This window comes from Squalius cephalus, assembly GCF_949319135.1.
Source record: "Squalius cephalus genome assembly, chromosome: 20".
NCBI classification, from domain to species: domain Eukaryota; kingdom Metazoa; phylum Chordata; class Actinopteri; order Cypriniformes; family Leuciscidae; genus Squalius; species Squalius cephalus.
The window spans coordinates 20,061,158-20,088,963 of NC_137141.1; the positions used below are offsets into that span (position 1 = coordinate 20,061,158).

Sequence of the window (27,806 nt, forward strand, 5' to 3'; positions counted from 1 at the left end):
ACTGCGGCACCGGAAACACAGGGCACAACACAGCAGCAGCGCAGGGGATGTTAATGGGAGTTAATCCTCTGCCACGGGCTGCCTTCAATCGTTTTTCTCAGTTCTCTTTATCAGGGATGGGTCAGTGAGCTTTGGCATCCCGTCAAATCGCAGTAGACAGACAGACAGACAGCAGAGGGAGGAGGCGCTCAATCGGGGACACTGCAGCGAGACGAGAGCATCATCATGGCACACGCGCTCAAAGCGCTGCGCGTGCACGCCGCATCATCTCTGGCATTTTAACAAGAGGAGAGAGAGATACGACCGTGGGTAGTCATGCACAATAAATCTGCGAATTTCACGCTGACAATTTGTTTTTATTATTATTTGTATATGCTGTGTGGATGTGGACTTTACTGGTTTACCCGGATAAAATCAAAGTAAGCCACAGCATCTCTGTTGATGTTGCTCAAATCCAGCCCGTTATCAGCACCGCTCAGCTGGAATGAAAGAAGAGCATTGCTACCTGAGGAAACAGCGCATAAACCTGGAACAGGGTAAATGTGATTGTGTGTTAGGCTAGCTTAGCATTTCACTGAGCGATGCGACACGAAACGTGGGGAGTGTCACGATCTGGTATTTGTTCTGCTGTCTAAGCATCTTTACAGCTCCACACACTTAACATTGCCTACTTATCTGCATAAATTATATTTCCTTTGTACCGTAGTGTATCTGTGCTCATAATCTCACATTATACGACAGCTGTCATTCCATCAAATTGTCCCTTGTTTCTCTGGAGTGGAGATCAATATAAAGGGACAATAGAGAGCTAGTAGATGGCTTAATTGTTAATGTTAATGGCTCAATCATATAGATGATGGCTTTCTTCCTTCTTCGCAGAAATGAATCGTCTTTGCTCTGTTAATAATAACTTTCCATATGACAACAACCTCCTGGTGCTGGACATAGTGCTGAGCTCGTTATGGGCATCGCCTCAGCCAATCAACTGGGAGAATGTTGCCAAGTTGGTGCCAGGGTTCACACCTAAAGAGGTAAGAGACACGAGGCCTCTAGAAAATAACTGTATTTACTGTGCAATAAACTATAAAAACTATATTCTTAAATCATAAGATTATATTATAAAACTATTCTTATATAATAAACTATATTCCTATGAATAATTGCTTTTTAAAACTATGATATTCTAAAAAAAAGAATAGGAACAAAACATAAACCATTTCCATTTTTGTTGTGTGAAAATATATAGATATTTACAAGATATTTAGGTAGTTGTGTCATTCTTTGTATCCCAACTAAAATTTTATTCACTAAAGTTAGTGTAAAAATAGTGTATAAAGGAAAAAATGACTTTAGAAAGATGGCAGCACATCATTTTATTTTTACACAGAGATTGGTTGGTCTGTTAGTTAAATCTGTTTACTTTAGCAATCTTTGTTGCATTATATAGAAACGGTGACAGTTCAAAAATGGGAAAAAGCACTTCTTGTGCACTTTTTCCATAGTTTGGATGTCTGTAACTGTGTTAAATATATCTTAAAATATCCTCTTAGATTTGGATTTTAACAAACATTTCTTTTGGTATCTCAATTTTAAAGGCCCTCAATGGTCCAATCCCAGAGATATGGCGATCTTAATGCAGCTCCATGAGTACACAAAAAACACAAGAAGTGCTTTTTCCCATTTTTGAACTATCACCGTTGGCATATAATGAAACAAAGATTGCTAAAGTCAACAGATTTAACTAGCAGACCTACCAATCTCTGTGTAAAAATAAAATGATGATGCTGCCATCTTTTTAAAGTCATTTTTACCCCCCTGTAATTTGGCTCCAAATCTTATTTTGACCCCCCTCTACAAAATAGTGGATTTCTATTTAATATTTTGGTTTTCATCACTGTTTATGTTTGTGTTTCTTCAGAAAAAAAGTTAACAAAATATATATATATTTTTCCAGAAGTTTCCGAAATTTGGTGGATTTGACACGGAATGACCCTATAATAAAATATTAAGTATTATAATGCTGGTAATAATAATAATATTTCCCATCACAGAATGCTGTCAAACACAGTACATACGTTTGAGAGGTTAATACCTACACCTTTCATACAAAGATCCAGAAGATTCATTAGCAAATGTTTGGAGATGTTCAGCTTATCTTCTTATATTTTTGTAGTGTGCACAGAGGTTTGAAGAGCTGAAGACCACAGGCAGTTTCCCTCATGTTGATGAGCAGTGTAACCCACTGACCGGAGCAGTGAGCTCTCCATCAGAACCCTTTTCCACTTACATCAAATCCAATTTATTGGACAATACCGGAGATACGGGGGAACCACAGTCCAATCAGGCCACTCTCTCAGTGTCAGGTGAGTCAGTGAGTGGGGTCTGGACAAAAATGGCCAGTCTTTTATTTAGTGCTGGACTGTAAACTACTCCTTAATATATTGAATTTTGGTATTCAAAGTTCTTGGTATCCTATTTCACTTTGGTATCCACTTGTATGGGACGAATTCATAGATACAGGCAAACAAAAACGCATTAAAAGGGGGTTGTTTATGTATTCAGGCCTCGCTGTGATCCCTACTGGTCGAGGAGCCTCTGCAGAGAGTGAGATTGCAGATACTACCACAGAAGGGAATAAAAGGTGAGGCACATTCATACCAATCAGACTGGCCATCTGGAGCACCGGGCCCCGGGCCACCGGACAATGTGGGCTGGCTCGTCGCTACATAAATATATAGATAAAGAATGATTTCTAGTTCATTTACGTAGCCTATATCCTTCTGTCAGCCCAGACGAATGGTCCGCGTGGCCCACTTGAGGCAACAACTCTAATCTGTTTAGCAAGCTCAGTCTCAGTGCAGCGGTCTAAAAGCACTCGTCAATGACAAAATGTTTGAGATATCCAATCAAATCGAAGGAGGCGGGGTTTACTGTCCACAGAAACCGAGCAGCACGGCACTTAATGATGGATAATAATCACGGACATTAATTTCCGGGGATGCAAAATACTTCTAACCAAATCAAATTTCTCAGATTTTAATGCCATTTACATTATTCGTCACACAATGCACAAAGAAATAATAATGTAGCAGTTGTTTTTAGCATATCAGATAAGAGTGAATGTTTGTGTATCTGTTTCCAGGCTTTATTCAGTAATTTCACAGTCATAATTTCATTATATGTGAATATTTTATAAAATGTCATTTATTTTTTCTGTGATCAAAGCTGAATTTTCAGCATCATCACTCCAGTCTTTAGTGTCACATGATCCTTCAGAAATCATTCTAATATGCTGTATTTTTCATAAATATAAGAATGTTTACACTCGTTGTCCACATTTGGAGCTCTATTGCATAAAATGACACGAGATGTCAAGCTCCTGAAAGGTCAAATACTATAACCACAAGAAAGGCACCACAAAAACAGTCCACATTCTGTACTAGTCTTCTCTAGACCATACAAGAGCATTGTGTTATATGGACTGATTTTATGGTAGGTATTGAACTTTAGTGATATTAAACTGTCCCTGTATGGAAAATAACAATTATTTATTGTTTGCCATGTGCACCAGGAAAGACTAATTATAACGTAAAGAAGTATGCCAGTCATTCGTTAATGTTAATGATAAGCATTTCAATAATAAAATAAAAATAAATAGCATTTATATCTCTGTATAAATAGCATTTATATTTTTTGTTTGTAAGTGGTGTTAAAATTTGCTCTGTGCAAAATGAGCTGGTGGGTTTATGGTGAGGTGTGTTGCGGACCGGGTGTGACCGGGTGTGAAGTCCAGGGCCACTTTTTTGCTCCAAGTCCACCTCTGCCAACCAGGCCACCAATGAATCACCTACTAATAATGTCCCTGCATTTGTTCACTAAATGCGGTTTTCTTTCTCACAGCCCCAATATGGTAATCCACGTTTGCGATGAGGCAAAGAACCTGAAGCAGGACTTTGTGTGTCGAAGAAACCTTCTGGTGAAAGAGATGCGATACTTTGAAGAGTATCTTTCTGTGGACCCACAGCGCTGGGACGAGGTAGACATTTCTGTCCACTGTGATGTCCAGATCTTTGACTGGCTCATGAACTACATCAAGAGTCACAACACTGAACATCCGCACGGAAAACACACGGACAAACCCAAGCTGGGTAATTGTCTTTTTGGAACTGTTTCAGAAGTTCTGTGTGTGTTTACTTTTGTGTTTTATTTTATTTTATTTCTATAATCAAAGATACCATCAGAGGTGTTGTGTGGCTGAATGGTGTTTGACGTGGTTGTAAACAGTTATGCATTGGCTGTGAGTTTGATGTTTCGCTGTTTGTGATGTTGTCGGTTATGTTATGTGGTGTTTGGTTGCAGAGCACAGCAATGTCATCTCAATCCTGATCTCCTCCGAGTTCTTGAAGATGGAAACTTTAGTAAGTGTTGTGAGGGGTGACAATGTTTTGGGTAATGTAGCAAGTGTGCTCTGAGCTGGGTGACCTTTAGGTTGTAGTGGACACTTTAAAGAGCATGATGCATGATGGCTGTTTCATCATTTGTGTTGTTCTTCTGGACAACTCCGTGCACTGCCCAAACGAGCGCTAATGAGACACAATATTTTCATCATTTTCAGGAAAGACTTGGCGAATCTTGATTATTGTATGTGCTTGTAGCGAATTTTCCCTAGTTAAATGATTGCTTTTATTTAAACCTTGTCTGAGCAGTGTGCAGAAAGCATGTTTGGTCGATTTCATTTATTTATTCATCCATTTGATAAATGGGCTTCAGGTGTTTGATTATCGTGTGTTTTGTGGATCTGAAGGTTGAGGAGTGTATCCAGTATTGTCACAAACATATGAGTGCCATCATAGCAACACCGTGCAATATGAACTGCATCAACAACAACCTGGCCGGACTCATCGCTGATCTCTTCAGCCACAATGAGGCAGATGACCTCAAGGACAAAAAAGACAAATTCAAAAGGTGAGAGCAAACATACACAGGACAAAAGTGGAGTTATTCAAAAGAGCTGGATATTTATTAGCTTTAACATGTAAATAGTTTACATGTAAACACTATATTCAGTTGTCGCTCTTGTCTATATTCTATACTAGCACAAATTGATTTTAATCCTATATAATTCTGTACAATTCTATAATGTTCACCATTCAAATGTTTAGGGTTGGTTTTTGAAAGAAGCCTCATATGTTTGCCAAGGCTGCATTTATATGATCAAATAAATCATGATCTTTCAGAAATCATTCTAATATGCTGATTAACTGCTCAAGATACATTTCTTATTATCTGTTGACATTTTTTAAGATAAAAAAAAACAAACTTTTGAAACATTACGAATATCTTTACTGATGCCTTTAGTCTAAAAAAAATATTGACCCCAAAACTGTAGTGTACAGATAATATAATGTTGTTAATACAATATAATGTTCATATAAAATATTTTGTTATTGATCATACTTTATTTGTGATGATTTGTACTTTCTCACCAGTAAACTGTTTCAGAAAAAGATTGAGAGATTATTTGATCATGGTTATCATAATCACGATTCCCCTGGTAATGCATCTACTCTGTACAGGTGAGAAACTTTTGCATTGCTGTGCAAGCTGATGATAGTAGCATGATGTATCATAGTATAGACATGTACTGGAAGTATTATAAATTATTCTTTTGGTGCAATTAAGTGGATTTCAGTGCAATAATTTCATGTTGTGATTCTTTCCCCAGATGTGGACTTTGCCTTAAGCTTTTAACCAAAGAAACTGAGAGAAAAATCCCTTGTGTTCCAAACAAAATCAACATAGATGCCCGGGGAAACATTATATTCACTCACACCAGGTTAAATGAGGCACTCTGTATTTCTATCACATACACACCAAGTGTTTTTAAAACACTCTAATAAAACTTTCATTGAAGTCTTAGATTCCAATTGCCGATATTCCAGTCTTATACACACACATATGTGACCCTGGACCACAAAACCAGTCATATGTTGCACGGGTATATTTGTGGCAATAGCCAACAAAACATTGTATGGGTCAAAATGATTGATTTTTCTTTTATGCCAAAAATCATTAGGATATTAAGTAAATATCATGATCCATGAAGATATTTTGTAAATCCCCTACCTTAAATATATTAAAAATGTATTTTTGTGAGTGGATGCAGCAAAATCGCCAACATAAATGGACAACTTTAAAGGCGATTTTCTCAATATTTCGATGTTTTTGCACCCTCAGATTCCAGATTTACAAATAGTTCCTATCCTAACAAACCATGCATCAATTGAAAGCTTATTTATCCAGCTTTCAGAAGATGTATAAATCTCAATTTAAAAAAATTGACCCATAAGACTGGTTTTGTGGTCCAGGGTCACATATGCAATGACATGTTGGTAATTGTGCTGTGTCTGTGTAGACATAAGGCCTGGGAGGTACATGAGTATTTGAATGGGCTTTATGAAGAGTTGAAGTCCTGGGTACTGGTTTACTGGAGGATCTGGGGTACCATCAATTTCCTTGCCTGCTCACGCTGCAAACAGGTAAAAAAAAAATGTACTTCACGAGTCACAAATCATAGTTTAAGATTGTAGATAAACATAGATATTGATTGATTGGTTACTAATTGAATAAGTTGTTTGGCTTACGGCAGGCATTCCTGTGTACGGAGTTGAGCCAGTGTAAATACCACCCAGAGGCGGTTGTGTATCCTGGCATTGGGGCAGATCATAGATGGCACGGCATTGGTCTTTACCCCTGCTGCAACCAGAAAGTCCTACGATTCGATCCCTCCTCCATGCCCAAGGTTTGTGTTGTTGCTTTAGAATACGTTCTCTTAAACTCTTGAACCCATCTCACTTTGTGAATGCCTGTGTATGTTTTGTTGCAGGGCTGTAAAATAAGAGACCACATTGTAAGTGCGGTAGATGGTGGTGACTGCGGCGATCACAATGTAAACTCAACCCAGACCAGAATACTCAATGACCTGCTGCTCCACAGAGAGGCTGTGTGTGTGCCTGATAGGTCAGACTATAGTAACTTCCTTCAGAAAAAACTATTAGACGATCTGCATGCCATATTTGATTGTTGTGTCAGGTCTTTTAACTGATGTTTTAAGCTCTAATCCATTTTGTTTTGCAGTAGCTCTGAGGACCCTTCCACAGCCAGTGAACATGTGCCAGGATATGATGTAACGCTGGAGCCAGGGATGCTTACAGCTCACAGACCCAAGGAAACAACAGCTGTGAGTCAATCACATTTCTGATCATCTTTGTTTTTATTCTTTCTATTTATTTTGGTCTTTTTTTTTTTTTTTGTGCTTTTTATTCATGCAACCATCAGCAACATACAATCACAAATTAACACAAAAGACAATACCACACTGCACACGTACAGACAGACAAAAAAAACATAATATTGTGTATATATCAAAGAAAAAAAAGGAAATCATAGTCATTATTACATGCATGATATTTTTACATCACTGCAGAATTTTTTTTCTTTGTAATATATTTCCTCTTTATATTATGGAAACCAATTTTTACCCCAGAGTAAAAAATAAAATAATTGTGAGATATATTTTAAAATAGGAAATGAAGCCACATTCTGAGATAGTTGCAGTTGCATTATGACACAAATTCACATTGTGATATATATATAAAGTTACAAGAACTACATTTGCAATTGTGAGACAAAGTTTAAATGAATAAAAAATAAAGTCACAATGTAAGATTTGAAATTGCAATTGCAAGTAATAAAGTTGCATAATGACAAATTCACATTGTAAATACACATTTGTGAGATAATCGCATTGTTATATATAAAACCATAAACATGAGATATAAATTAAGTTAAATAATTGTGAGATATAAAGTGAGAATAATTTTTTTATGTCCTTGGTTGAGGAATCTGGCATTTATTGTGATACATGCATCAGTTTATTGTTGACCTAAATTTGTTTATCCAATCTCAAATTATGACAGCACCTTTTCCTTCTCTTCTGTTGCAGTTTTCACTCTTAAAAAACTGGAGTCTTCAGCTGGTAAGAAGCCATTTCCTCAAATATTTAACGCAGCACCATACAGTACACGTCTACAACGAAAATGACACATCTCACATGTTCATTTGTCCTTTTGCAGCGGCAGCAGTCTCTGCTGTCTGAAGATGAGGAGTACACTACAGGTTCAGAGGTCACAGAGGATGAGGTCGGGGATGAAGAAGAGACTTCAAAAAAACAAGGTGAGCCAAAATGTTACCCATCTGTAAGAAAATCATCAGATAATCTTTAGGCAGTACCTAATTGCGGTCAGAAGGTGGCAGTCACATACAATTTTCAAGATTTCTTTTTGTACACAGCTGCAAAGAAGGCAAGAAAATCTGGCAAACCTTTGAAAAGACAAGTGTCCTCCCCGAATTTTCAGCGTAAGGAAAAATCTGGAGAAAAGGTGAATGCAACACATTCATTTATTGGTGCTGGATTTTTCTAAGCAATATGACTTAAGTTGACTTTTACATTGGAATCACCCGCATTTTCTTCAGAAAATATGAATGTCTGGTTTAGTTGTTGCATGCCACTTTTCTCTTTTCATTCATTCTATCCTGTTCCTTTAAAGGCACCATCTCGAGACTCAACCCCGTTCACGTGAGTGATTCCAAAGACTTGCTGTTTTCTGGAGGAGTGATCTGTTTAAACGCTGTATTGATATGCTTACTCATGCCATTTGATTGAGAAGAAATTTCTAGGCCTCTGAATAATACATTATTTCACTCTTAGTGTCAGCATCCAGAAGAATAAGTGGGATAGCAATCGTTCCATGAGGTACAATCAGGACGCACAGAGGGAGGAGGGTAGGAATCTTTTTCAGATGCTCTGACTATAACAAAGATCCTCACAACTGCACAGTGGTAGAGCCAGTCTTATAAAACAAGAGTCGTGATTTAAAACCTCTTGAAACCCCTAGAAAATCTCATCAGAGAAAGTTAAATCCAGCCACAGCAAGTACATCTGCCAGCTCTTCAGAGGAATAATGATTTTGTTTTATAAACACTTTTGTATTCTAAATACGATTAAAACTATAAGCTTACCATTATTTAATGATTTATTATGGTAATTAATCAATGGTATTAAATATTTTATGGACAATTTTAGCTGTGCTTCTGACACTAAAGCTATCAGGAGCTTATGTGTAGATTTGCAATGATCTTGATGGATGTCTATACGTCCAAACTCTTTCTAGATCAGAGGAGAATGGAGGAGATTATAGCAAATCTCACTAAAATGCGCTTCGGTGACCAGGAGCAGACGAAGCTTAAAGACACAAAAGAGGTACAAAACATCTTTACTCCCTTCAGATAAACCAGCTAAAGCAGCTTTAAGAGTGTGATTGTACGTTTTCACGTGTGTGTTCTGATTTGTTGCTATGTCATTACCATCTTTTTGAGCAGTTTTCCAGCATTGTACTCTAGTATTTTGCACCCATGTGTGTTTGTGTGCTTGCAGCCTGCAGGGGGGCTCTACCCGAGACTGGAGGCCCAGTTTAAGGCCTCCTCACAGTCCAGCGGAAGACACAGCAGCTCAGAGAAAACGCTAAGGTACCGCAGTCACCTCAAGCACTGAAGACACTGTGGAGGCGAGCGTATCAAATCATAATTCATGATATTAATCATGAGATTTGGAGGGATTATGAACATGTTTGCTGTGGTGCACTAACTAAACTGGCTTGTCTGCTCTTGTCAGGCACATTTATAGGGATAGTTCAGTCAAAAATGAAGAACTCTCATGATGCTCTTCTGTGAGAGAAGATATTTTGGTCCATACAATGCAAGTCAATGGGGTCCAATGATGTTTTGAACCCTATTGACTTTCATTGTACAGACAAAAACTAATTTTTCAAAATAACTTCTTTTGTGTTTCACTGAAGAAAGAAAGTCATACAGGTTTGGAACGATATGAGGGTGGGTAAATGATGACAGAACTGTCCCTTTAAAATACTTTTATGAAAGACCCACTGTTTATATAATATTGCGTTACTTTTTTTGTTTGATTTACTTGTGTGTGGCTTTAATTTTACCTTTTTTCTTACTCACTTTCTCCTTTTTCTCTCAGTTCTATTTTTAACCAGCACTTTGGTCTTTTTTTAGAGCAAAGACACGCTCGGGGCCGTCAAGACCGACTTAGAGGAAATGTGGAGATAAGTGGATGAGTTTTTTAAAAAGGAGGATTTTGCTGCTGTTTGACGAGGCAGAAGAAACCATCGCACTCTTCATCCATCCTTTGCTCCACACCTCACCCCACCCTCCTTCCGAACTCTGTCCTGACACAGCAGGAATAGTCTTCTCCGTTACAATCCCAGGAGAAGAATGGATTGCTGGTGTGGTCTCTGATGTCATAATTGTAGCTAAAGAGCATAAACAATGGACCTAATAAAACCTTCTGTTGCACTGTAAACAGTTCAAGCTTTTGGCTGCTATTGAATTGGTTGAACCCACTAAAAAAAATGTATGTATTACCATTTCAGTTGATTTTGCATCTTTGGCTTTATTTTATCTCATCTCTAGCTCAGGATTCATTCCAGCCGCAGTGAGTTGCTTCGTTTTAGCCGACTCAGGTGACCAGACAAAGCTCATCTCCGTGGTACTGACCCTGCACTTTAAGCCGTCTTAATGCAATGACTCAAACCTGTATAATACGCAAAGTAGCCACTGGGTAAAGAGTGACGCTGACGACTAATACCTGTGAGGTCCATGATTATGTTGCACTGGAACTGTCACAACTGTAACATTTGGACCAATGTGACATGGGGTAGAATACAGAATCAATAGAATAAATCATTTAATATAAACCTGTGTTTCTTTTTTTTTTTTTACTATGGCAGAATTGTTTTAAATACAAGTTTTTATGAATGAGTAATTCCCTGGGAAATGCATGTCTGTAAATACGCAGTCCTATTTTAAACAATTACTTCATGCAATGTCTTGTTTAAAAAAACCGCAACAGGAAGGGGAAGTAGAACGTTCTGCATATGTGGACGGAGGCGGGGGAGATTTGATGAGCTGGTCTGCCTTTTTTGGTGACAGGCGATGTTTGATTGAGCTCAGGCAGGTTGGGTTACAGTACTGGGCCGCTTGCCAGCCAAGAACACAAATGATCATGTGTTAATTCCCTCTTTACTGGTGGGAACCAGATCCATCACAACCCCCACCATTCAATTCAACGGATCTCTCTCTCTCTTTCTTTCCAAGAGTTGTCTCTCTCTTACTCTGAAAAGCTGACAGTTCTGGAGCAGAAGACCATGCAGGCAGTTTTAAATAACCCTCTGAATCAAAACAATTTAATATTTCGATTCAGATTCTCTTCAGATCCTTCTGATTTTTTTTTTTCCATTCTTGTGTTGTACACTTTAAAAATAGTATACGGTTGTATGTACACTACCATTCAGGGGTCAGTAAGAAAGAAGTCTCTTATGCCCACCAAGGCTGCATTTATCTTATTAAAAAATACTGTAATCATGTGAAATATTATAACAATTTATTCCTGTGATGGCAAAGCTGAATTTTCAGCATCATGACTTCAAGTCTTCAGTGTCACATGATCCTTCAGAAATCATTCTAATATAATGATTTGCTGCTCAAGAAACATTTCTTATTATTATCATCAATGTTGAAAATGTTGCTTAATATTTGTGTGGAAACCATGATACATTTTTCAGCATTCTTTAATTAATAGAAAGAACTACAGCATTTATTTTAAAAAATGTGTCTTTAAAGTGAATTTTGATTAAATGTAATGTGATTTTTTTTTTTATTACAAATTGTTAGAATTTGAGTAAGAAGAATATCTAATCTCCTAAACATCACAAATTATTATTTTTAATTAACTTTATTTCATAATGTTACTTTCTTTTTTTAACACGTTTGTTTACAAGTTTCAATTAGATTTAGATGTGTCGTGCAGATTCTAAATTAACTTTATGTCAAGATGGAAAAAGTCATGCTTTAATAAAAATTCTACAGGTGACAGGGATCTGAGCTAATCAGATAGAAGATGCCTGTCTTTTTTAGTTACAAGGAGCAGAAAGAGCCGGACAGAAGCTGCCCTCATTCCCTCAGAACTTGGTCAAAGGTCATATCCTGATCATTCAATGGTCTTTTGTCTATTGTTACTTGTAGCAAATGCTATGTTGGCATTGTGCATTTGTTTAGAAAGACATGGATTTGTCTGCTTTAAAGAATGACAGTACTACGATACTGCAACAATCTTAATGTTACGGTATAAATATTTCTATATTTAATATTTATATCTCACTTTACCTAAAATACACTATAGCCTATAAAATATACAATTGTATATTTCATTAAAGCTAATTTACTTCACATATCGTATTGCTACTATTAGCTGCTGAAACTATAAATATTGCAACACTGGTTAGCCATTAGGCCTCAATGTCATTTCTAGATCAATGGAAAATAATGAATTACTTCTGTTTTTGGGTTGTTCTATCGTCGCTAGAGGGAGCTGTTTGCATCTAGACGTTCTCCCATTGAAGCCAAACTTCCTGTGCAGCAAGGACTCCCTCATTGTCTGTGTTGTTGTCATGAAGTTCACTTCTCTCAGGAAGGACAGAGCTATTTATAGTGACCACCATTATGAAGAGACTCCTGCAAATAACCTGTGCTAGAACAATATCTTATAATGCTTTATTATGTCATGCACAATATAATCAAGCCAGAATATAATTATAAATAACCACAAAATCATAATAGTAATGTAAATAATTTGTGATGCTTCATGATGGTATGCATGCTGATTTTGTAGTGAAACATTTTTCAATAATAATAATAATAAAGCACTTATAAAAAGGCTGGTCTTTATGTGACCACTGTACTTAATAATAATCACTGAGTCATAGGTTATGAGAAAGTAAATAAAACACCCTAAACAACTGTCAAACTTGTTTGAGTGACATGGGAGGAGCAGGTGATGTCATTATAATGTATGTAAATGAACAGGCAGGACCAGACGGAACGGGCTTAAACCAGCCCAATCCTGAACAGAGCAGCCCACTTCATTTCACATGTATGTGCCACAATGCACGCGCACCTCCTACTGCTCACTTCAGCAAGATGACCTCTTTCAGTCGTGCCCCGGACCCTGTTAACTTTCAGACCCACTGTATGTGTTGCTGATCGATGACATACTTTAATAGAGGAAACATGCAAGGTTTTCAGATCAAACACTGATACAGGTTTTCCCTCTTTATGACAAAAACGCATTCGGTCCTTTCGTACATATGCATGATCTGGGTGACCTGTCCTGCAATGAACTAAACCAGACGTCCAGAGGAGTTTCAATGGTTTATTGTATTTCTCAAAATAATTCTAAACCGCTCTGAGACAACAAAGAAAGGAAGCATGGCGAGTTTTCTGTTACACACAGAGTGAAGTCATAGTCATATCAGACATTTCTTATTTCTAAAATAAGAGCACATTTGCTGACTTTAAATCAGTTACAATTTAAAAACAAAGTTTCAACTCAACGTGCACAAATATGTCTCTTAAATGATGATCTGAGCAAAAACGTTTTAACAAATCCAGTATTATTCAGCTCATACTGGTCAGGTGACAATGTATTAAGTATTATCTAAAAAATATGAAGCTACACCCACTCTGTTCATTTATTATTAATAGATTTATTACAAAACCTGCAGCAAAGAATTCAACATTGATCTTTAAAAACGGGAACATCAGTCTTGGGGTTCAAACAAAAAATGTTGCCTGTGATTGCTGGAAAGCAGGTTGACTTGTTTTCTAGAAACTTCCGTATTGACACTTTCAGTTGTGGAATACATACAATTCATTTCACACTTATCTCTGCTTCCAAAGTTTACAGCAGCAATGACCTACATCATATTCACTCCTTTTTAAATTTTATTACATGCTAATAAAGGTAAAAGAGGAGTGAATGTGAATCTGATCAACACAACATCAGCTGATTATCAAATGATGACTGGATCCATTAAATGCACTAAATTGCAACACTTGTCTGTTCCAGAATAAAACTGAAGACCAGCTGCCATTGGACTAAAGGTTCAACTTCACTAGAAGTGCGATCAGTTTGTTGGTTAAGGCTGAGCATATAATTTACCAAATTACTGGCCCTAAACTGCTGTAACTGCTTATTTAGTTAACCATTTTAAAAGGTGTGTAGAATGGGCCTTATGCTGGACTAAAGAGAAACACTTTATCAGATATTCAACATGTATAAAATGCTGTCGTGACCTTCTAAAATGTATGTCAAATGATTGCTAGACTAAAGGAGAATGTATTCTTTTTCTCATTCTTTGTTCACTACAGACACTAGTTTTGCACACAAAATCCAGTATTTTTCCATCAACTGACGTTTAAGTGGCGTTGCGTCACGTGACTTGCAAGGAAGGGGGGAGAAACATGCAAGCATTTGACGTCCCTTTAAAGCAGTACACGGACAGTTTACTATTATGTTTTCGGGTGATTCGATGCGTTTATAATACATCACTGCCATATTGGAGTTAATTTCTCGGTAGTTAAGTTTATGGAGACCATCACAAGCCAATTGTATCAGGATCTGACCCATGCCATGCGTATCATACCCTGACTCTGAACAACCACTCCCCTTCGTGGCTCTGGCTCGTGGAAAATTACCAGCTTACAATCAGCACAAGTACAAGCTCCAACATCCGCCTCACGGACTCGATGCCCTCGATCTCCTTCAGTCCACCGTGAAATTAATTTTTCCGAACATGTAACGTTATACAATTACCAAGCGGACACTGTTGTTAAATATAAAAAAGTGGACCATTTAAAGCTCAAGAAGGGTATAAACGCGAGTGTTTTTCGGAAGAGTCGCGCGACAGAGCTAAAACAACAACAAATAATACACTACCGTAATATTAAAGCAAATTACAAGTCCACTCTGCACGCAGTTTGCCTTCTTTTTCTCCAAACGGGCGGAGCAGTCGCGTGGGCGCCCAAAAGACTTGAGATTGATTGATGTGCACGCTGTCCAATGGATCGCGAACAAGGACGTGCTTAGCAACGCTGCGGCCAATAGCACGCCCCCATGGGCGTGACGTTAATCCAAACTTTTCGCGGCGCCATCGGCTGAAAACTAAACCGAGATGGAATCTCCCAGTCTGAACCGGTTTCAACCGGTTACGAGTTTGTTGCTTGTGAGAAGAAGAGGCACAGGCTCAGTCTCTAATACCGCCCTAGTGCAAAATATACTTCAGTACAGAGCACATATCTTAATTAAGGTTAACTTTGTTTCGTAAAATGAACCGGACTGAGAAAATATTGAACTCGCCGTGATTGTTGGTGCGGAATTCACATCCTAGTGGTCCTTATATCAAGCAAGTAGCTCGTGTAGTCTTCACAGAGGAATAGTGTGGCTGGCCAGTCAACGGCTCATCCTAAAGCTTTTTTTTTGCCAGAAAGCGTGTACAAGCAGGCACCAACGATACTGGATAAATTAAACATAATTTTAGCAACTCTGGCAGACAAGCCCACCTTCTTTCTCTCAAAGGCTTGGACTTTAGGTAGGTAAATATGGGGTGAAAACTTATAGCTGGAGTGTTTGGGTTGGTCTGTGGATAATGATGATGCTGTGAGATTGTGTAGAAATGCATAGAAATTGTACGTATGAAGGTTAAGGTCGAAAGAAAGTGAGATGGCTTTGCTGCTGAGGGTTTATGAGGGATGTTGCGGGTGTGTGTTGCGTGATGACTCGTGTTCAGCACTGGTGTCACGCTGGTCTGAATAATGTATCTGGGTTTTATGGGTTTTAGCAATCGTTATATCTCACTTAACATAAAAAACAATCACAAATACACTATGCTACTAAGTGCTATCCGTAAGCATAGCCCAAGGTATCTTGACTTAGCGAGCAAAATTCAATTGTAAAATGCATGCAGAAAGCTATGGCATTCATTTAAATAATTAACGGCATGTAAAAATACACGAATACAATTCTATGTCTTACCTGGTTTACTGCTAGTAACAGTTAAAGCCTGCAGAGCTTCCAGGTGTAGGGTGCAGAGCATGGGGTTGGTGGGAGGGGTTGCTCCGGAGTCAGGGAGGGAGATCATTGCAAAGTCACCCCCGTAGAAGTCATCTCTAGACGGGTATAGACAGTTAGAAACATCGGTGTTTGTTGCTATATGGACGAGGCGTTCGCTGGGACGTTTTTAACGTCAGTTGCGCGCTAAGCCATTTGCCTTTCTGTCCATTTAAGCGCATTCTTATGACAGCATGCATGCGTAATAGTTGCCAAAGCATGAAACGCGATGCATTATCATGGCTTTTAACACATAAACGTGGCTAAACAACCACTGTAAGTTAGAGAATAATAAACAGCTTTCGCATCAATAGTGCAAGTTGTTGTGCTCCTCGGCGTGGATCTTAGTCCAACTTAGTTGTGTTTTTAAGACGTGTGTGCATGCATGAAATCAGCTGATAAGTAGCTCTGTGTTGGAAGACGGATCATATTGTAGGAGTTACTTGCTTACTGAATGAAATAAGGTGTGGAAAAGGCGGGTAAATCAACAGGTTGCGCAGTACCGAGCACTAGTTATGACACCATCACTTTATTTAGGCCTGCAAGACTCACAAAGCTTGACTGTGTCGTGTCGTCCAAGCAAATTCTCGAAATTTCCTTTTTTTTATTCTTGGCCGTAGTGCTTACATCGTTACGCAATAGTTTGGCTCCGGGGTGCAAATTGAATTAGCTTGAGTAATGGTCATTCTTATTCAGTTGTCCTTCAACTGTGTGCACATTATTAAAGTCTCGTGGTCTTATGGAGGCTCGATCAGAGTAGGGAAAACAGTTTGTAATTCAGAGCTCCTCTTGTGTTATATGTAAACAGAATGACGTCAGCGAAAGGGCTGCCTAGCACGTGGTCTCATTCAGAGAATAATGGCTCGTGTGATCACGAGCCCAGTGAGTGGCCCTTGTTCTTCTGGCATATCAGGATGTGCAGACTGCAAGCATGTTACCTTTATCGCGCCACCCACCTATCCCATTGTTATTGAGGATTGAACCCTCCAGCAGGCATTGGTGCTTTGGCATTGGCAGGCCAGGTCATATAAGGCTTTTTGGATTGTCCTGGGTCGAGGGAGGGGGGGTGACGGTCAGCTGTTTGAATTTGTGTACCCAAATGTTCATTTCACATGACTTTGCCCCTGCTGGATGTTTCCTCCCTGTGCCCCACAGAGCTCTATGCCAGCAATTATGACAATGTTAGCCGACCATGCAGCCAGACAGCTGCTGGACTTTAACCAGAAACTGGATATCAACCTGCTGGATAATGTGGTCAACTGCCTGTACCATGGGGTCGGGCCACAGGTAAGGAAGACCATTTCACAAACCGGTGAAATATAGTACCAAATGTAAGTATATGTGTGTGTGTGTATATATATATATATATATATATATATATATATATATATATATATATATATATATATATATATATATATATACACATGTATGTGTATATATATATATATATATATATACACACATGTATGTGTGTGTGTATATATATATATATATATATATATATATATATATATATATATATACATGTATGTATACATGTATGTGTGTGTGTGTGTAGGCTATGTACATATTTGTGTGTGTGTGTGTGTGTGTGTGTATATATATGTATATGTATGTATATGTATAGGCTATGTACGTGTGTATATATATATATTTATATATTTTGTGTGTGTGTGTGTGTGTGTAAGAAATAAACTGCACTAGATGCATTGAAATATTATTCTTTTGAACTTTCTATTCATCAAAGAGTCCTGAAAAAAAAACTATCACAGTTTCCGCAAAATATTAAGCAACACAATGGTTTTCAACATTTTATAATAATAAGAAATGTTTCTTGAGCAGCAAATCAGTATATTAGAATGATTTCTGAAGTACCATGTGGCGTTGAAGACTGCAGTAATGATGCTGAAAATTTAACCTTGCCATCACAGGAATAAATGACATTTTACAACATGTTAAAATAAAAAAAACAGTTATATTAAATTTAGGGCTGTCAAGTGGTGAAAATTTTGAATCCAATTAATTACATTGATATGCCGATTAATAAATCTAATTAATCGTACAAAAAATTACCCCAAAAAATATAATTTAAAGTCATTATTGCGTTCAATGAGAAAAGCATCAAATAGACATTACAAAAAGTAGCTTCAGAATGAAATATTTTATTTAGCCTATTACTTTTAGATAGATATAGCCATGATTAACGGCCATGATTTATTTATTTTTTTCAGGAGCTGCATCTGAATTGGTATTTAAATATATTTTAGAGATGGGCATTTTGTGCAACTCCTAATATACACTCAAGTCAGCAAATGGTTATCGTGTTTATATTGTTTCCATGTTCATGTTTGAGAAACAAAAAGAATATCCACATGCTCGGGTGAAAGTTGGCACCGCAGTCTGATAACAAAAAAGCAGAAATAACGAAAATGCACTCCACCGACAGACGTTGCCGGGACAGATAATCATGTGCTAAGCAAAGTTTCTTACAGCGCTTTGTGTTTTCTGTTCTTAAACCTGTCTACCTCGATAAAGGGAGCATATGTCTCACGATCATTTTGCTATCAGATAAGTTATCTTCTCGGCTCACTCGGGGGTACAGCTCGGGGGTACGGGGGCATTTTTTTAATCAAATAAATGCAGCCTTTCTGAAGTTGTCTTTCAATAAAATAAAATATATATGTGTGTATAAATACACATTAGTGTATGCACTGACATCATTAAATATTGGCCACAGTTTTGTTGTTTTATAGTGTAAGTTAAGACAAATGTTTCTCTATTTCAGCAACGAATGGCCCAGGAGGTGCTGACTCATTTGAAGGAGCACCCAGACGCGTGGACACGAGTTGACACCATTCTAGAGTTCTCTCAGAATATGAACACCAAAGTAAGCCAAGTCCCAACTTACTCTGGTGGAGGGTCATGGTTTCTATACTTTGAGGAAGATCTGATCTCTTATCTTATATTATACAGGAACACAATTTGGTTTTCTTTTCCTTCAAACCAGAAAGATTGCCTTATATCAGCAAATACCCATTTTCTTAAGTGCATTGGGGTTGCTTAGCGTCATGTCAGAAACAGATTCCTCTGTACACATGTGAGATCACATTTTCCTACACCTCTCCTCACAGTCCTGTCTTGGTCAAGCAAAGTCAGAGTTAAAGTTGGTGTGTGAGGATCCTCTGTTGACAGTGAAATACCTCAGTACCTTCATCTGTACAGCAGCCAGAGGTGTGTTAATGACTGACTGTTTGAGGTCAGGATATATAAAGCACCTGATCCATGTGATCCAAGTTCTGAGCCATGGATTTTTATTTTAATATTGATGAGGAAAGCAGAGGATCCATGTAGTGTAGAATTTCTGGATGCCTGAAACAGAATTTCTGCACCGATAAACTACACACTCCCAGAGTTCATAACATTTGTTCACTTTGTAGTGCGTAGACTGAATGTAAATCATTTAGTAATTTGTGAATAGTGTAGTATTTGGGATGAATTGTCTTCCTCAGTGTGTTAATAGACTTCCTCAAAGTACTGCTGACCCAGTTTGCCGTCTGCTTGCCTTTTAAGATTGCTCTTAACACTCTGGTCATTACTAATGTTTGAGTTGATTTATCAACAGTATCTGTAATATCAAAATGATAATGGTCCAAAAGTGAGGGCTCTAGAAGAACAGACAGGAAAAAATGCAGAGCAGGTAAATTCTTTGAATTTGTCTAAATTCATCAAGCAAAATACAGACAGAGCGCATTTAATGTGCTTTTTGAACATTTGGCTTTTTGCTTAATTTATTTACAGCCTTGAAAAAGCAAACAAAAGACAATTAATTGAAGTTGTTCATATTTGATATTAATCACAATGTTCCATTATGTTGATTGCTTGTAATAGGACGAAAAGGGGTGTGTCTTCCTGTGCACCTTGACACAGCTAGGCTTTGGCGGCAGGCCTCCACAAGGTCTACCTTTTCATTCCCTTACTCTCAATTCTGCTGTGCCTCCATTCACACTGCACATGCCTCATATGGAGCTGAGAGACGGCAGGGAGATAGGCAGGCAGTTTACCCCATTTTGTTTTTACCCCAGTCATGGATGGTAACAGTTATTTCCACTGTAGGGATCATCAGTGTCTCTGTGTGCTGTGGTTCCTCTTTTCTCCCCAAGCATTTGTGACCCGTGCTGGCAAGATGTGTCGGAATGCGCACAAGCTAATTACGAGCTACAGGCAAAACAAGTGAAATGTCAATTTTGGTCGAAATTGAGGTTTTCACAAAAATGTGTTCATTAAGCCCTCGTCTAGCGATTCCAATGCCCCAAATAGTAATAAAGCATCTAGGATTATCTTTATTTGTATGTTTTCTGAGAGGCTACCTTTCTACATCATGAAAAAATGCAGTTTTTCTCTGCTCGCTTCTCTGTGATTTCTGCTTCTCAAGTTTGGTATCGTTGTAAAGTGCAGCATTCCAACTTTGAGCATATTCATAACGAATCTCAATTGCAAGAGTCTGAACCAATGAAATGTGATTTTCAAACTCATGCTGATGTAAACAAAACGATCTTACTCTTGCTGTCTGACACATCCGAAGCATGCGCACAAAGACCCTTCTCAGACAGCGCGCGATCCCGATATACACATATACAGAGAATTAAAGTATTTAAAAATAATTGGCGTGTATTCACGCAAAAATCTGTTATGTCTTAAATTAACATTTGGTTAACTGTTGGGGAAAAACATCTGATGTGTAACATTACATTAAATCCGTGCATTACAGTAGGTCTTAATATATAGGCTGTCTGTCTCATCAATGTTAATCAAACAATTGTGGTATCATGGGAAAAAAAGTTGAATATATATTTTTCCTATAGATATGGGTTTTGACTTGGTGTGTGCCAAATTTGGTGTTATTACCAGGGATTTTAAGGTATGATTGCTAGGTGAATTTGTTTTGAAACCTTCAGAATATAAAAATTTTCTCAAAATTGACTTTGCTGACTTTATCGACTTAACCAATAGGTGTAGCTCAATAAATGTTTTGTCTGATTCCAACAAATCATATATCATTTAAAAAAAAAATGTTTATAGAGAATGTAAAAATAACAATAACAATTTTTTTTATTTGCTCATTGTGACTCATTTTGCCAGCACTGATCACATTTCTCCTCTCTACCCTATTTTGTTTCTCCTCTTGATCATGCACCAAGAAATATAGCAACATCACATGTGAACAATAAAGACTTTGCGTGCTGTTGCAATGTTTTTTGGCCTTGCCCTTTTTCTTTTTTTTATATTTATTTTTAAACCTCTTAAAAAATAAAGGTGAAAAGATCCTGGTGATTTGAGGAAGCGAAATCTGTCTGTATGCAAGTAACCTACCTCTCCAGGCCTCACCTTTAATACCCTCACATAGCGTATGATCTGTATTCCCTGTTTTGCTTTAACACATTTCCTTTTTGCGTCATGTTTTTCCTCTTTCCTCATTAATCCCTACAGTCGAAATGCTGATGATCCAAATAACACTAATGATCATGACAAGGACACTAATGCACCATGAATACCCTCTTAAAAGCAGCATGGTGGCAGTCTTAAGGCAGTCTATAGACCCAAACCTGTGGCTTGTCTTGCTGTTCCTGAGACCCACACCAGTTATTGGTGGAAACATTAGTGTCACTTTAAAACAGAAAGGGGTTTGGTCTTTAGTTCGCCAATGGGAAAACATATCTATGATGATTAAAGCCTTGTGAGTGGCCATTGACTCATAAAAAATCCTTCGGCTCTTTTTTGTTTTTTGACACAGATGTTGCGTCGCTCCCCCAAGCTGCTTGCTTTGTTGTGGCCGAGTATGGAATCAAACCATTAGCTTTTTGATATTAACGTAACATCTCCTTTCCTGTCTTTCACATTTTGGTGTGACATGGCCAGAAACAGCAAAACTTCTACAGAATCTCATGCAAACATTGTATAGTTTTTATGGGGGATTATGGACTTTTTTTTTTTGTGTTCTCTTTTTGAGTTTGTAATAAAAAATTTCACTGAAGTCAAATCTGCATGATGTTTTTTTCAATCTGAATCCATTTGAAACAAACCAAAGAATGTGTGAAAATACATTAGGCAGTCAAAGTTAAGAGCAATTTTTTTGTTTTCCTTGTTTAACGGTACAGCTCTGGCAGATTGGCTGGTTAAAGCTTGGATCCTTAAATCTTGATTTGTTCTCTTGGCATTACAGTACTATGCTCTGCAGATTCTGGAAACAGTTATTAAAACAAGATGGAAGATTCTGCCCAGAAACCAATGTGAAGGTAGGACTGACTCACAAGAATTCCCCTTACCACTTTGAGATAAACGAGTAATTCATAGCTCAGTCTAAATCAATTCTTAAGTCATAAGCAGCTCAAAGGCTGGATTTGGACAAGCAGTGAAGGGATCATTGAAACGTAGAAGTAAACATTTCACTCTGTGACAGACTTGACTCTACAAAACGTTTTTAGCAGGCCAACACATTCATTAGTCAAGTGAGTGATTGCCAAGTTGAGCTGAATTCCCCTTTTAAAAATGCACGGAAGGTTGTCTGCTCAGCTTAGTGTTCATTTGTTTCCAAAAAGACTAGAATCTGCTCTTTTAAAGATAAAATGAAATGAAAAACATGACGTAAGCACCTATAATTGATAAATAAAGCATCACTTAGATACTTTCTATGCTGTTCAGCTTAACCAACATTTATGTCTATGATGTATATATATATATCTTACACAAAGTTAAAGGGATAGTTCACCCAAAAATGTACATTCTGTCATCATTTACTCACCCTCAAGTTGTTCCAAAATGAATTTCTTTCTTCTGCTGAACACTTTTCCCCCCATACTTTGAAGTCAATGGTGTCCATCAACTGTTTGGTAACCCATATTCTTCAAAATATCTTCTTTTGTGTTCAGCAGAAGAAAGAAATTCATACAGGTTTGGAATAACTTGAGGGTGAGTAAAAATGTAGTTAGTTAGAAGTATGATTTAGCAGATCTGCAGATGATCAGACAGTAGCAAGTCTTCTGAGAAGAGCTGCTTCCATCCGAATGGAGAGCTCATGGGGGTATGTGCTGTCTTACTGTATGCATTGACGCTCTTCACTGCTCTGCTTTATTTCAGGCATTAAAAAGTATGTTGTGGGGCTCATTATCAAGACATCATCAGATGCAGCCAATGTTGAGGTCAGTGAACGTCCACTTATTTAGTTTACTGTCTTCCCGTGGTTGATATCTATTTTATTCTATGCTCTGCCTCCTTTCAGAAAGAAAAGGTGTACATTGGAAAACTCAACATGATATTAGTACAGGTGAGTTTTGTTTGACTACTTTTTCTTAGTGCACATTAGAGGGATTCATAGCCATTCATAATGATGATGTGGGGGCATATATTTGACGACTGCAATAAAAATGTCTGTTACCCTTCATGTTACTTGATGTGTTTGTGTTTAGATCCTGAAGCAGGAGTGGCCAAAACACTGGCCCACATTTATCAGTGACATTGTTGGTGCGAGCCGCACCAGTGAGAGCCTTTGCCAGAACAACATGATCATTCTGAAACTCCTCAGTGAAGAGGTGTTTGACTTCTCCAGTGGCCAGATGACACAAGTGAAAGCCAAACACCTGAAGGACAGGTGAGACCGCATTTAAAGAGAATAACTGTCATATTTTATGATTTATTATTAAATAGGGGTAACCCCGAATAGTTGAAGATTCGATCCTTCGATAGGAGGAGCTTAATTCGACTACCAGTCTCATGGTCGAATCTTCGCAGAGGTGTTATGAAACGAGGATCATGCCATTTTGGCTAAATGGGGGGCGCTCAATGTCTGATTTTACATCTAACTACCGGTTTTCTGCCAATAAGTTAATATACTGCCTATTATGATAATGCTGTAAATAAAAATGTGAAGAGAAAGAAGCTTTTAATAAATATTTTTAATGTGCGTGAATAAATCCAACCACCCCTGTGAGAGATTTAAGTTTCACTTTCCATGATCCGTGACCGACAGAGGAGCATCTTGGCGGCAGGGATTTAAATCTTTAACAGTATCAGGAATAAGAAAATCTAAAGTGTGGATGCACACCATCAGAAAGGATATACTCCAAGGCTGGATTTAGCATCATGGAAACCATGATCGTACTTCTGCCGGCCAACATTAACAAGTTGTTTTTCCTCAGGACATTCTAAAACGCTTAACGCAAAAAACGCTTAAAGGGCACTTTAACGTGGCTTAATGTATTTTAAGACAGTGATGTTAAAAGACCAAACTCAGTAAAGACCATACTAAGCATAGCCTACTATGTTCAGACTACAGAAAAGCAGATGAGCGCAGAATATGAACGCAACGCGTTTAACTACATGGTAAGCATTTTCTATGGGAGGAAAATGCTTAACGTGTAATTAAACACGCTGCGTTCATATTCTGGGTTTTCTGTAGGCTATATAGTATGCTTTATTAATAAGGTGTGTACAGAATTTGATCTTTTAATATATAATATATTAAGCCGTTAAGCGTTTTTTCACGCATACATTTGAAAAGACTCAAACGGACACAGACAGAATGAAAGACTAGGTTTTTTTTTCGATCAGGTAGGGTATAAGTGATTTCAAAACATTTCAGCTGGTTCTAATTAGATTTTTGGATGCTGTGAACATGTTTAGCTAAAAAGACTGCCACTCCAGTTTAGCGTTTATTGTTGTCTCTGCAGTTAAAAAGACAAAGTTGATAATTCTGGCTATACTTTCGTTATTTTAATAATTTCTTTATTTTAATTTTATTTATTGATCACTCTGGGTTATCTAATTTAACTATTTGTGGCTTGTTTTGAATATATGTTCCCCTGCAGTTTAGGCATTTTGCACACATTTGTTCTGCACCTTGTGACTTGATTCTGACGTATTTCATTTTGTATTTTTATTTATTAGAAAGGTGTATTCTGTTCTAATTTAATTCTGTAAATTAATTGTTGATTATTTTTTGGTGCATCGATGTTGTGCTGTACTTAGAGTGTAAGTGTACTTAGACTTACAATTTAGCTGATTTAATTTGATTTGCCGACATGTGAAATGCAAATCCTGTCTTTAGTGTGGCCTTTCATCAGTTATTTATATTATTGCTTAGTTTTATTGATCCAAAATGTTTTTATACATTTTCTTCTATATATTTGTGTGATGTTCTGTACATCATGGCTTTAAAATGTTCATTTAAAAATGCTGATTCCACTATGAAAATCCTTAGTCGGGGACACCCCTATTATTAAATGAGGTCATATTCACGTTACTTCTTGTTCTTGTTAATTAATCTGTATTGTTTTGTGATCCATCTGCAGCATGTGCAATGAGTTCTCTCAGATATTCCAGTTGTGCCAGTTTGTGATGGTATGTATTGTTTTCATATTGTTTTTCTCTCGACTTTCTCTAAATCATTTAAACACTCTCTTAATTATTTTTCAGCTTTTCTAGTTAATTATTAAATTATGAACTAACAATCTTTTTCATTTATTATGTGGCAACATAATTCTCATAAACCTCAAAAGAAATCTCTGATTTTAATGTCACAGGAATAACATTTTAAAATTGAACCATAAGTTTGATTTTCATATGCATAAAACCCATGTTAATGGCTTAATTTTATTGGCTTGAAAATTGTTTTATTTTTTCCTACAATTTTTAGGAAAATTCCCAGAATGCCCCACTTGTGCATGCTACCTTGGAGACCCTGCTAAGGTTTCTCAACTGGATTCCCTTGGGCTATATCTTTGAAACTAAACTCATCAGTACTCTGGTGTACAAGGTAACAACATATCTAAAGGTTTTATTACTTTATGAAGAACTAGGAATATAGTTGTTTGATAGATGACTTCATTTTTACCTTTACTTATAAGTAACTCATATAAAGCAACACTCATTCATCCTTTTATTAAAAAAAACAAAAACAATATTGGGCTGCAGCATGCTTCAATTGACCAATCAGAATGAAGTGTTCCAGACAATAGTGTAATAACTATATTTATAGTGTATGTTTTTTTGTTGTACAGTTAAATAGATTCATGCAAAGATCATGAAAACAACTACAAAGATTGTTTTTCACACCTACAAGCAGTGGTCTTTGAGGTAATTGTTGACCCCTCTTCTCTATTGGGTTGATTTGTAGTTTTTAAACGTGCCGATGTTTCGCAATGTGACACTGAAGTGCTTGACTGAAATAGCAGGAGTCAGTGTCAGCCAGTACGAAGAGCAGTTTGTCAGTCTCTTCACTCTGACCATGATGCAGCTCAAACAGGTAACCTCCTTTCTGGTTTAAATCAAAGTAAAATTCCCATTTACCCGTTGGTCTTGGGCTAGTCTGATGTTCTCTTTCTTACTTGTGTGCTGAAGATGCTTCCACTGAACACCAACATCCGGCTGGCATATGCAAACGGTAAAGATGATGAGCAAAACTTTATTCAGAACCTCAGCCTGTTCCTCTGCACCTTCCTTAAAGAGCACGGACAGCTGATAGAAAAGAGATTGAACATCAGAGAGACGCTTATGGAGGTATGCACAGACTGAACTTGGTTATGGAGAATCAACATCAGTCTCTTTGCTGATTAGATGCCATTGTGTTAAGACCCTGTTTGTTGTTCTGTTCAGGCTCTACATTACATGTTGCTGGTGTCAGAGGTGGAGGAGACCGAGATCTTTAAGATCTGTTTGGAGTACTGGAACCACCTTGCAGCTGAGCTGTACAGAGAGAGTCCTTTCTCAACGTCCACTTCTCCCCTACTCTCAGGCAGCCAACACTTTGATGTACCGCCCCGCAGACAGCTCTACCTACCTGTGCTGTCTAAGGTTAGCTCACATACAAGAAATTCAAGATGAAAATTAAATTTTTAGGTAGAAACAATAAGGGTTTTTGTGTTACTGTTTTGCAGGTGCGTTTGTTGATGGTGAGCCGCATGGCCAAGCCAGAGGAAGTACTGGTGGTGGAGAACGATCAGGGCGAGGTGGTTCGAGAATTCATGAAGGATACAGACTCCATCAACCTCTACAAGAACATGAGGGAGACGCTTGGTGAGTGCTATACTCCGTTGTACTATGAATGCAGATTTTTTTGCCCACTAATCTGTGTTTATTATAAGTGTCATCATATTTCTCTCTCTGCAGTCTATCTTACCCATCTGGATTATGCCGACACAGAGCGTATTATGACAGAAAAACTTCATAATCAGGTGAATGGTACAGAGTGGTCCTGGAAGAACCTGAACACACTATGCTGGGCTATTGGTTCCATCAGTGGAGCCATGCATGAAGAGGATGAGAAGCGGTTTCTCGTCACAGTCATAAAGGTACAGAAATCTTAAAATGCAAAGATGTAAAGTCTTGTAATGAAAAATAAGAACCATAACAATGTTCCCACGTCATCTACAGGACCTGCTGGGTCTATGTGAGCAGAAGAGAGGCAAGGATAACAAGGCCATCATTGCCTCCAACATCATGTACATTGTTGGCCAGTACCCACGGTTCCTACGTGCGCACTGGAAATTCCTGAAGACTGTTGTCAATAAATTGTTTGAGTTTATGCATGGTGAGTCGCAAATGCTTTGAGCCTTAGAATAGAATCAAAGATTTGCATCTGTATACAGCTGTGATATCTATTGGTCTGATTTTTAAATAAAAGCAGCTTTGATGTCAGATTTGATTACACATACTGCAGATACTG

General features: G+C 37.7%; 2 protein-coding genes and 1 long non-coding RNA gene across 7 annotated transcripts in view; 2 read left to right on the forward strand and 1 right to left on the reverse strand.

Moving 5' to 3' along the window:
• sanbr (SANT and BTB domain regulator of CSR) lies at window positions 1-10,219 on the forward strand. Of its 3 annotated transcripts, none has more exons than XM_079853799.1 (21): window positions 1-536; window positions 880-1,031; window positions 2,174-2,363; window positions 2,563-2,641; window positions 3,901-4,148; window positions 4,360-4,418; window positions 4,805-4,965; window positions 5,490-5,576; window positions 5,726-5,836; window positions 6,416-6,539; window positions 6,650-6,802; window positions 6,887-7,020; window positions 7,138-7,240; window positions 8,006-8,038; window positions 8,136-8,235; window positions 8,353-8,441; window positions 8,610-8,638; window positions 8,771-8,844; window positions 9,234-9,322; window positions 9,497-9,588; window positions 10,138-10,219. In XM_079853799.1, exons 1-21 carry the CDS (start codon window positions 485-487, stop codon window positions 10,172-10,174), a joined length of 2,196 nt encoding a protein of 731 aa, XP_079709925.1. In that variant the 5' UTR covers window positions 1-484; the 3' UTR covers window positions 10,175-10,219. The 3 variants fall into 3 exon arrangements, 2 of the variants coding, with proteins under 2 accessions (XP_079709925.1, XP_079709926.1); XM_079853800.1 differs by having other exon boundaries at window positions 1-305; XR_013819440.1 differs by having other exon boundaries at window positions 4-536; window positions 9,239-9,322.
• LOC307148354 lies at window positions 6,392-16,267 on the reverse strand. The gene is made up of 3 exons (XR_013819441.1): window positions 16,013-16,267; window positions 6,645-6,888; window positions 6,392-6,529 (listed from the first exon to the last, which is right to left on the reverse strand). It is a non-coding gene; the product is annotated as an uncharacterized lncRNA (long non-coding RNA).
• The window catches only part of xpo1b (exportin 1 b), a 20,442-nt gene continuing 7,356 nt past the window's right edge, over window positions 14,721-27,806 (forward strand). The window contains exons 1-17 of one of the 3 annotated variants that reach the window (XM_079853798.1): window positions 15,145-15,569; window positions 17,243-17,374; window positions 18,876-18,977; window positions 19,713-19,787; window positions 19,979-20,045; window positions 22,311-22,383; window positions 23,225-23,286; window positions 23,367-23,411; window positions 23,554-23,735; window positions 25,435-25,483; window positions 25,779-25,898; window positions 26,259-26,387; window positions 26,483-26,641; window positions 26,738-26,935; window positions 27,019-27,157; window positions 27,251-27,432; window positions 27,515-27,671. In XM_079853798.1, the coding sequence (XP_079709924.1) occupies window positions 23,397-23,411; window positions 23,554-23,735; window positions 25,435-25,483; window positions 25,779-25,898; window positions 26,259-26,387; window positions 26,483-26,641; window positions 26,738-26,935; window positions 27,019-27,157; window positions 27,251-27,432; window positions 27,515-27,671 (1,330 nt within the window). In that variant the 5' untranslated portion in view covers window positions 15,145-15,569; window positions 17,243-17,374; window positions 18,876-18,977; ... (3 more) ...; window positions 23,225-23,286; window positions 23,367-23,396. Of the gene's footprint in view, window positions 15,570-17,224; window positions 17,375-18,875; window positions 18,978-19,712; window positions 19,788-19,978; window positions 20,046-22,310; window positions 22,384-23,224; window positions 23,287-23,366; window positions 23,412-23,553; window positions 23,736-25,434; window positions 25,484-25,778; window positions 25,899-26,258; window positions 26,388-26,482; window positions 26,642-26,737; window positions 26,936-27,018; window positions 27,158-27,250; window positions 27,433-27,514; window positions 27,672-27,806 lie in introns of those variants that run through there. The other 2 variants (XM_079853797.1, XM_079853796.1) reach the window with 2 other exon arrangements.